The sequence below is a fragment of the Globicephala melas genome, chromosome 11 (assembly GCF_963455315.2).
Source record: "Globicephala melas chromosome 11, mGloMel1.2, whole genome shotgun sequence".
NCBI classification, from domain to species: Eukaryota; Metazoa; Chordata; class Mammalia; order Artiodactyla; family Delphinidae; genus Globicephala; species Globicephala melas.
In genome coordinates this window covers 86,695,642-86,706,385 of record NC_083324.2, presented here as the reverse complement: position 1 = coordinate 86,706,385, position 10,744 = coordinate 86,695,642, and the positions used below count along the sequence as shown (strand labels likewise).

Sequence of the window (10,744 nt, the reverse complement as noted above, 5' to 3'; positions counted from 1 at the left end):
CTTTTCCCAGAGACATGACTCCATTACCAATTATTTATATATTCTGCCACAGATTTTATACATGTCTAAAACTGTAGTTATAACTATAGTCATACACTCTATGCACTATGTTGCAAATTTCTTTTTCCACTTAAGAATAGATAGTGCATTAAATGCAACCTTTTTCTTTTTCAGGAGCTGTAGACACCATAAAGATATTTAACCAATTCTCTACTGAGAAGCCAGAGAGAGTTTTCAGTCTTTTGCTATTGCAAGCAATCTTTCAAAGGATAATCTGGCACATATGTCATTTTGTATAACTGTGAGCATTTCCGTAAATTAAATTCCTAGAGGTAGTGTTACTGGCTTTTCAAATAATTCAGATTAAAACTGCCTAAAGAGACAGATTTCACCAAAGAAGTACTGGTGTCAGTTGCTTTATCTCCAAACTTGAAAACTTCCTTGTATCCTCATCTACACCTATCAGTTTCTAAGTCCTGCTGATTTTACCTCAGTCTCTTCTGTCCTCCCTTTTCATTTTCCCATTGCTCACAGCCAACAACTTGATTTAGGCTTTTCACTATTTTTTTCATGTGTGAAATGTTGTCCTCAAACCCATCCTCCTGAGAGAATATTCTGCTCAGACATTTTCATGCTACCCAATACATCCAGGATTAGGTCTAATGTCTTTATTTTAGCAAACAAGGCTCACCTTAATCTGATCCCTGCACTTTCCTTTCCAGCCTTCTCTGCTATCATCCAACTTTACTCTTTTTTTCAGGCCCCCATGCATTGGCCCTCACTGTCTCCCCAGCGTGGAATACCTTTGTCCATTTCCCTCACTTCACCCCTGGGGGAAGTCCTGATCTCTCTGTTGTGCTCCACAGGCCTCTTGCGTTCATCTTCCATAGGGATTGCTATTCTCTACTGAAGCTATATCCTTGCAGTAGCCTGAAAGGGTGGTAGGGAGTGTCTTTCTTCTTTTCTAGCTCCAGCATCCAGCAAGTGCATATCATATGGTATGCACTCAATGAAATTTGTTTGAACTTAACCAGATCTTGGGGAGAAGGGGTACAATCATTCATTGATTCAACATATTTATTGAGAGGCTATTAAGTGCAAGATTATGAGCTAGGCAGTGGGATGACCACCAAGAAGAAGGTTATGAGCTAGGCAGTGGGATGACCACCAAGAAGAAGGGCCTACTTTTGGTCTAGTGAAAGAGATGAGGCAACATAAACACACAATTCTAATTCAGCTGCGTGAAGACTGCTGTGGACCTTAGGTCACAGTTCAGATTTTTTTTTTTGGATGAGCAAAGCGTGCCATTTTAGCTAGAGGGAAATGCACTAGGAAAGTCATTTACAAAATAAGTCAATTGTCCCAAATAACTGTGAAACCCAGAGTCACGCATAATTTCGACTTCCTTTCATGGCTATTGTCTTCACTTTCTAAAGTGGAAATGCTTTTCTGGTAAACAAGGTCAGTGTCTGGGGTAAAGAATAATAAGGTGAGATAACTCATGTAAGGTAACCAGGTCAGAATCTGTATATACTCCATGAAAGTTGTCTTTCTCAGCTAAACTGCTGCTCCTAGACTGTCTTCTAAGCATTAAAACCAACCAACCAACAAACAAAAAACCTTGCTTGGTGTTAAATGATCTATATTAAGTTTAATCCAACTGTTATCTTTTTACCCTTCTCCATGTTCTTTAATATGACCTCTTTTCACAAAAGGTCGAGGAAGCTGGTAAAATGTAATGAAAAGAGCAGATTCTCTGGGAGTCCGGCAGAGTTGGGTTTAGCACAGAGGACAGTCACTACTACTAGAATCACTTTGGGCACGTAATCAAACTCCCAGTTTCCTCTTTTGTAAAATAAGTATAATAATAAATGAGGAGATAATGTTTATGGAAAGCTCTGAACACAGTACTCGACACGTAGTAAGAGCTCAGGAGAAGGTAGCTATTAAACGAGTCTAAGAACTCGAGGTCTTGAAGGTATTATTTTCGTTCTGGCAACCAAAAGAATCGTTAAATGAAATCATTACTAAACCAAGTTGAACCTGAACGCGCACTTCCAGTAATTTGATCTCTCTGGGCCACCGTCTGCGAGCATGCGTAAAAAAGCGTGGCGGGACGTATGTGTCATGGCGAGCTCCATCTAAAGTCGCTGCAGTTTCCGGAGAGTGGCGTGTAGGTTCTCTTACTTTTGGCTGGCTTGTTGTTTCGTGACTGCTGGGTTAAGGGTGGCGGGTGGATCAGTGTGGGGCAGAGTTTGGCCAGAGTTCCTTTTACGGCGGAGCCTTGTTTCCCCAGTTTTAGTCTTTCTCGGGAGGTTTGCTGGTTTGTTTCGCAGTTAAAAGGGAACTTACCAGCTGAGCTGGGGGAATTGGGAGGCAGGTAGCGCTGCCAGGAGTGAGGACGGGTCTTTGGCCTTATGTGCTGCAGGGCTGTAAGGAGTATTTAAGGGAACTCGTTGCGTATTGTCAAATCTAACTTCATTCGTTTTACCACTTTCTGCGTTAGTGAGTTTGTGGGACGGGACAAGGCTTTCACAGTTACCTAGCTTTCACAGAGCTGTATCTCAGAAATTTAAACTGAAGTTGGTCTGAAGATTAGGTGTCTTGATTTTTCACTTTTCTTTCTTGTTTACTGATAAAACCTCTTTCTGAATCTCGGGACGATACGTGTCTTTCGTGTGTCAGGTGATGTGGATACTTAATTGCCATATTTCTGTTTTGTAGTTCTCGGTATTACTTGAATCACGCAGACGTGTTGTAGTGCTGGATAGTATTTATTAACTACGGCCAGACGCTGGATCTCAGTCATAGCAAATGTGGCAGATGTTAACACACCTGGCCTAATCAGAAAGAAATTGGGAGTAATATGGAACATCATTAACCCTGATGTATAAAGTAGCCTTTTATGGAGTTTAATCCCTTTTAGGTAGTTTTAAAGAGCCCTTACCGTGGTTTAGTGAAGTTGTTGCGAGCTTGCTTTTTCTAATCAGTTTTCATTTTCCAGACTCATCTTTCAAGAAGATTTGAGACTAATTGCGAATAATCAAGGTACTCATTTATTTTAAGCCTTTTATGTTGGAGTGACGTGTTACATATTATAACGTGCAGAAAGGTAGCCTAATTTTAATTTCTTAGTGATTTTGCCACCGTCATTATCTGGAAACGCCAAGATCTCCCTATCACTAAATCCAAGAAACGTTTTCATTCATTTTACTTAACTTTGCATTACCTGCGTTGAGCAGCGCTGACCGTGTCCACCTCTTTCACATGCTCGCTTCCTTTTCCTTTTGTGACCCACTGATTTTCTTCTTCTCTAGTGGCTTCTTCTTGATCTCCATTATAGGCTGGTTCTCTTCCGTATGGCAGGTAAACATGGAGTTCCTTAAGGCTTGGTCCTGTCCTCTTTCCAATTAGAAGAAATTCTGTTCTCTTTCTCTGGGTGAGCTAATGCACAACCTCATCAACATTGTTGTTCTCTGTCTTTTTTATTCTAGCCATCCTAGTGTGTGTGAAGTGGTGTCTCATTGTGATTTTGATTTGTATTTTCTTGATAGCTAATGATGTTGACATCTCATCATGTTATTGGTCGTTTGTATATCTTCTTTGGAGAAATGTCTGTTCAAATCCTTTTTTCATTGGGTTATTTTTCTGTTGTTGAGTTGTAAGTGTTCTGTATGTATTCTGATACCAGACCTTTATCAGACATTTGATTTGCAAATATTTTCTCCAATTGTATGAGCTCTCTTTTCACTTTCTTGATAGTGTCCTTTGAAGCGTGAAAGTCTTAAATCTGAAAGTCTTACATGTAAGTCCAGTCTGTTTTCTCTTTTGTTGCTTATTCTTTTGGTGTCATAACTAAGAAACCAGTGCTTAATCTAATGTCATGAACATTTACACCTGTCTTATCTTCTAAGAGTTTTATAGCATTAGTTCTTAAATTTAGGTCTGCAATCAATTTGAGTTAATTTTTGTATGTGATGTGAAGTAGGAATCCAACTTCATTCTTTGCATGTGGCTATCCAGTTGTCCCAGCACCATTTGTTGAAAACACTACTCTTCTCCCCATTGAATTTTCTTGGCACCCTTGTTGAAAATCAGCTGACCAGGTAATACATTTTTGACAAGCATTCTGGATGATTTTTGTGAAAGAATAACTCTAGGACGGTGATTCTCAAACTGTAGTGCACATCATAGTCACCTGGAGGGCGTGTTAAAGATTGCTGAGCTTTACTCAGAGTATCTGGTTCAGTAGATTTTGGGTGGGACCCCAGACTTCTCATTTCTAACAAGTTCCCCAGTGACCCTAATTGTGCTGGTGTGGGAACCACACTGTGAAAACTACTGGTGTAGGACTTTGGTTCACAACTGTGGCAACACATATGAGAATTACTGGAAAGTTTTAAAAAATATTGATGTCCAGGCTCCGTTCTAGCGATTGGTTCAACTAGCGCAGGGCTCAGTTGTCCGTAATTTTCCATAGCTCCTCAGGTGACTATAATGAACACTCAAGACTGAGAACCTTTGCTGTAGGAGAACAGTGGTTCTCAATCAGAGGTGTATAGTGGAATCACCTGGGCAGGTTTTACCTTCCCATCCTTACATTCCTCTCTGGAGAATGGGGCCTGGGTATTTGCTGTTCTAAAGGTCTCCTAATAAATCACCTCTGTAAGTAACCAGTACTCTATATTATTCTCTCTTCATCATTTTCAATATCTCCTTTTTTCACTTACTGTTTTTATTTCCTTTATTAAACTTGATTTCCTCTACCTTTGAGAAGAAACTTTCTGCGATCCTGTTGTTCCATTTAACTACTATCTTGTTTTCCTTTTATTCTCCAACTTTCATTATTATTCACTTAGTTAATAATTTCTGAAGGCTAACAATTCCATTTACCAGTTCGTTGGCAGTAAGAACTTAAGCTGATTAATAGTGATGAGTGAGTTTGTTCAGGTGCTTATTATATGCAGCCAGGTTTAGGAACCTCTGCATTATATATTTGTCTCTTTTGTCTTCCTAGAGTGAATTTCTGGAAATGGAATTGCTGGGCAAAAGGATATATGTGTTAAAGTTTGACATGTATTGCCAGATTGCCCTTCAGAAAGGGTATGTCGGTTTTACCATGCTTTCTGCTAGCAGTTGGGTGTTTGTCAGTCTTTGTTATCAATGGGGTAGATGGAAAATAACTCCTTGTTTAAACACGTGCCCTTCGTGTGTTTGAGCATTCTTTCCTATGCTTAACAGCTATTTGCATTTCTTAAGTGTGTTGCCGGTTTTGCCTTTGCCCATTTTTTTCTGGAATGTTTTTCTTTCTTAGGGTTGCCTTAGACTCTTGTATTATTTGTGCCTTGCCAATGAGGCAGAGCCATGTGGGGAGAGCTTGGTGTTGAGAGAGGGCCTAGGTTCTAATTTTAGCTCTATCAGTGGACAAATCTTTTAGCTCCTCTGGACTTCAGTTCTGTAAAATAAGAGGCTTAGCAGTGTTCCCTGCTTCCCTAACTCTGATATTGTATGTCTACTGCAGTGGACCCCTCTCATCTCTCTTCTTCCATACTGTTTCCCTTCAGTGGATCCATAAGCAATTGTGTATGGGATGTAAATATTGTGTAATTAAAAAAAATTAATATATGTCATTCAATTCATAATCCTTCAGTAGTTCTTCAGTAACATTGAAAGGCACTACCTGGTCTTAGCCTTTCTCACTTAACTTTGTTATTTCATAGAGTCATAGTTTATAGAAGAAGCCGTAGGGGTTAGGTATTTATTTCACCTTCCCACCTACTGTAAGAATTTCCTCCTATGTTACAGAAAGGCTAGCTAAATTCAGCTGAAGCAAGTGTTTATTTATCCATTCATTCAACAGATATTCTACACCTGCTGTGTGCTAGGCATTGTTACAGGTGTTGTAGATACAGTGGTGAAAAAGAGATGACACCTTTGTTCTTATGGAGCTTACACTGTAGTGAGAAAGACAGATGCACTTATATACCTACCTGGAGTCAGGTAGGTAAGTGTTATGAAGAAAAATGAAGCATAAAGGGGGTTAGAGGCCGGTGAGAATGTGTGGGATGCCTAATCGGTGTGTGCTTATTTTAGATAGGGTGATTAGGAAAAGGCCTCTCCAAGGTGTCATTTGAGTAGAGAAGTAGGCAGCAAGGCATACGAATATCTGGGGATGATATTCAAGGCCGAGGAAGAGCAAGTGTGAAGGCCCTGAGTCAGAAGCTAGTTTGGCCTGCTCAGAGAATGTCTGAAAGATTATTATAGTTGGGGCAGAGTGGGAGGTAGCAGAGGGGGCATATTTTGTTAGACCGGGTCGTGTACAGTAAAAAGTATTTATTGAGAAGCTGTAGTGTGCTAGACAGTTCTAGGCACCACCTGGGATAAAGCAGTGAGCAAAGCACCCAAAAGCCTTTACCTCCCCCTGCCCCCCCCATCCCCCTGGGAGTGTATATCCTAGTAGAAAGAGATAGTAAACAAAATAATGAAGATATTTTCATGGAGGAAGAAATTTTCCTCTACCCTTCTAGGTTCTTCTGGCTGGTCTAGAATTAAACTGACAGATTAACAGGAGGCTAATCAAATGAAAGTTTAATAACATGCATACATGGGGAGACCCAGCCAAACAGTAACTCTCCCAAGTGGTTGAAACCGTTGCCTTAAACCCTTCTGTCTTCAACTAAAGACAAAAGAGGATCTTGGGGTAGTGGTTTGGGACCTCAGAGGGGAGGAAGGCAGTTGCCAGGCCGTGGAAAAGCAAATGTTTGGTAACAGAGGAATTTTAACAAACAGACTTTGCTAGGTTCCTCCCTGTCTGCACACGTAGTTCATACTCTAGTTATCTGTGGTGATTACTCCCTTCCTGGAACAGGTGCTCTGTTTACACGCTTTTAGGCATTTACGGGGAAGGTCAGAGTTTCTTCCTGAATCTTTTGGTCCTTGATTGTTTTCAGCTCAGAATAATCTGCGTGGCAAGCAGACATTTTGGGGTGGCAAGTTTACTCCCCTGTAGTATCTAAGCAGGTGGTGAACTGCTGTGGTAAGGAAACAAGGCAGGGAAGGCGGATAGGAGGCGTGTGTACGTGGTGAGGTGGGAGTTGCTCAGGAAGACCTCACTGGTGACATTTGAACAAAGTCCCAAAGGGCTTGAAGGCATTCCAGGCAAGATGAAGACCTTGAGATGAGTGTGTGCCTGGTGGGTGTGAACTAGCCAGGGTGCCCGTGTGGCTGAGTGGAGTGAGAGGGGAGAGCAGTAGGAAGTGGGGTCACAGAGGTAACAGGAAGCTGATTATGTCCTAGTAGAACTCTGTAGCAGTTTTTACTCTGGGGCTTTTTACTCTGAGATGGAATACCAAGGGAAGGTTTTGATCAGAAGCCTGAGAAGAATTTAGATTTTAAAGGGATCCCTGGCTTACGTGCTGCAAGTGTCCTTCGGGAATTAAGGGTAGAAGCAGGGTGACTATTACAGTAACCCAGGCAGGAGTTACTGTTGGTTTGGACCAAGAATGTAACAGTGGGTATGGTCAGAAGTAGATTCTGAATATATTTGGAAGGTCAAGCCGGCAGGCTTTTGTTGGTGGGTTGGATTTAGGGTGAAGGAAAGAGATGAGTCAGGGATGGATCCAGGATTTTTGGCCTGAGTGGGTGGAAGGTTGGGATTGCCTTTAAGCGAGATGGGGAAAGTTCTGGGAGGATCTGGTGTGATGTTGTTGGTTGCAGGTGGGGTAAGGTGGGGAGAGGATCAAGAGTTTTGTTTTTGACCTTTTAATTCTGAAGTAACTATTAGACATTCAAGCGGGGGTGTTGAATAGGCAGTTGGACATCTGAGTCTGAAGTTCAGGGGAGGACTGGGGCTGGTTATACAAGCATACAGTTGGTATTGCAAGGCCTTGGGACTGGATGAGATCACCTAGGGTGTGTCTGTTAACTAGAGAAGAGAAGTACTGTAACGGAGCCCTGGGGGCATTCCGACGTTGAGAAGTTGGAGAGTTGAGGAGGAACCAGCAAAGTAGACTTGGGGAGTGGTTGACATGGTAGGAGGAGAACTCAGAGTGTGGGATTCCAGGAGCCAGTGAAGAAGATCGCTTTAGGAGGGAATGCATGGACCGTAGTGTCAGATGCTGCAGACCGGGTCAGGCGAGATGGCTGAGAATTGACCACCGTGTACACTGTTGTGAGTCACTGAAATCAGGACAGCAGTTTTGGTGGAGTGGTCGGGGTGAAAGCCTGGTTTAGTAGAGAATGGGAGGGGGAGATTGGAGACAGTTCTTGCAAGGACTTTTCTTTTCTTTCTTCCTTTTTTTTTTTTTTGCGGTACGTGGGCCTGTCACTGTTGTGGCCTCTCCCATTGCAGAACACAGTCTCCGGACGTGCAGGCTCAGCGGCCATGGCTCACGGGCCCAGCCGCTCCGCGCGGCATGTGGGATCCTCCCAGACCGGGGCATGAACACGTGTCCCCTGCACCAGCAGGCGGACTCTCAACCACTGCGCCACCAGGGAAGCCCAGGAGTTTTCTTTTAAAGGAGAGAAATGTGGTGGAGTTAGTAGGTGGAGGAGGTGGGGTCCGGATAAGGTTTTTGTTTTTCAAATGGGAGAAGTAACAGTATGTTTATACCCAGATAGTAATGATTCAGTAAAGAGACAATTAGTGATGATGCAAGAAGAGGAAGCATGGCTGGAATTCTGTGCTGGAGCAGGTCAGAGTAGAGGGATTGCTCTAAGGGGGGTGGGCAGTTCATTCACTGTAACAGATTGATATGTGGGCAAAGACCCATTTCCCAGTAAGAGAATGAAGTCATCCATGTGTACAGAATGTGGGAGGGGATCTGAGGGTTGGCTTCATTCTGGCCTTCTGTTTTCAGTACCGTCTGCAGCCTCATGAAGAGGAGATCTGTGAGGAATTAATTTTCAGAAAACTCCTAAGATCAGCGAGTTTAAGTTTCTTCACCACAGTGCTTCCCAGTCTTTGCTCTACTAATGCGTACTGGGAGCCTGTCTGTCTTCCCAGACGCAGACTGTCCCAAATTTATTTGACCACAGAACTGTGTCTTCACTGATAGTCAATAAATAGAACGAATTTGGGAAAGACTAGCCTAGTTCATTTCACCTTACCTATAGTTTGCTGAGTCGGCCAGGGCTCTTGTTCACAAGAACAGAAGCCCCAACTCAAATGAATTTGAGCCACAGAGGGAATTTGTTAGCTCACGTGACTGGGCAGGGCAGGGCTGCATCTGGCTGCAGGCATTGGTTGGACCCAGTTGCTCAAATAATGTCAGTGTTGCTCGTTGTCTCTCCAGCTCTTAGAAGCCTTTCCTGCCTTGGGTAGGTTTCTGCTTTGTGGCAGGCAAGATGGCCCCCAGTATCCTCAAGTTGACAGCCTCCTAACTTAGTCACTTCAGTGAAAGAGAAGCCAGCTCTCCTGTTAGCCCTGGCACAGAAGTTCTCGTGATGATTCTCATTGGCTCGGCTTGTCATGTCCAAACCTGCACCAATCATTGTGGCCCAGAGGATGAATTACTCTGGCACATGGGGCTCATGTGCCATGGCTGCATCTGGGGAAGGAGGAGGCCTGTGACAGACAGTCCTACCCTGACCACGTGGTATGGGTGTTCACTATCATTTACACAGTTCTTGACTGATAGCCATCTGGGCTATTTCTGATCTTTTGTTCTTCTAAGCAATATAAAGCTAGCTGAGATTTGAACACAGATTTGTCTGATTTACAGGGCCTAGTTTGTCATACTTGTAAAGTGCATTATAGCCAAGGGCACAAAATGAGCCTGGCTGGAAATGCTCTGTTAATGGAAAGATGGGAATCTGACAAATGAAGAGAAGGAAAATTCATCAGAAAGGCTCGAGACCAGAGGAGAGTGTAGGACCCTTAACACTGGTTTAGGCGACCCCGATGAAAAGCGGTCATTCCGGGTAATTAAGTAGGCCGTAGCGTCTCGTACAGCACGTGGGCTCAGGCTCATCTGCCGTGGAGTCTTTGAGCTGCTTTGGGTGAGTTAGCTTCTCTGTGTTTTAGATTACTCTTCATTTTTTTTTTATTTGGCTGTGCCACGTGGCTTATGGGATTTTAGTTCCCCGACCAGGGATGGAACCCAGGTCCTCGGCAGTGAGAGTGTGGAGTCCTAACCATTGGACAGCCAGGGAATTCCCTGGATTACTCTTTAAAGTGAGCATAACACCACCACCTACCTCCTGGAGTTGTTGTGAATGGTTAATGAGATGAAGCTGTGAAGCCCTTGCTTCCTGTCTGGACACAGTATTAGTGGAGGTCTGCCAGTAAGTGTCCTCAAGTATCGGCAGACCTCGTTTTCTTGTGCTTCACTTTACTGTGCTTCGCAGATGTTGCCTTTTTTTGTTTTTACACATTGAAGCTTTGTGGCAACCTGGCATCCAGCATGTCTGTTGATGCCATTTTTCCAAAAGACAGCACTTACTCTGTGTCTCTGTGCCACATTTTGGTAATCCTCGCAGTATTTCAGATTCTTTCATTATTGTTATATTTGTTATGGTGATCTGTAATCATTGGGGCGCCTTGAACTACGCCTGTATGAGATAGTGAACTTTATTGGTAAATGTGTGCTCCTGCTTAAACCAACTGGCCCTTCCCCCACCTCTCCCCCTTTCCTCGTGCCTCCTTATTCCCTGAGACTCACCAATATGAAATTAGGCCAGTTAATAACCTGGCAGTGGCCTCTAAGTGTCCAAGTGAAAGGAAGAATTGCGTGTCTCTCAGTTT

The 10,744-nt window shown here is 43.1% G+C and overlaps 1 protein-coding gene across 9 annotated transcripts in view; it reads left to right on the top strand.

Annotated features, from left to right (window-relative positions):
* The first annotated feature begins 2,108 nt into the window (after positions 1 to 2,108).
* Positions 2,109 to 10,744, top strand: part of CDKAL1 (CDK5 regulatory subunit associated protein 1 like 1) — a 651,341-nt gene continuing 642,705 nt past the window's right edge. The window contains exons 1-2 of one of the 9 annotated variants that reach the window (XM_030881291.2): positions 2,109 to 2,173; positions 3,005 to 3,048. In XM_030881291.2, coding sequence (XP_030737151.1) covers positions 2,121 to 2,173; positions 3,005 to 3,048 — 97 coding nt within the window. In that variant the 5' untranslated portion in view covers positions 2,109 to 2,120. Of the gene's footprint in view, positions 2,174 to 2,207; positions 2,600 to 2,660; positions 2,686 to 3,004; positions 3,049 to 10,744 lie in introns of those variants that run through there. The other 8 variants (XM_070046775.1, XM_060308401.2, XM_060308402.2 and 5 more) reach the window with 8 other exon arrangements.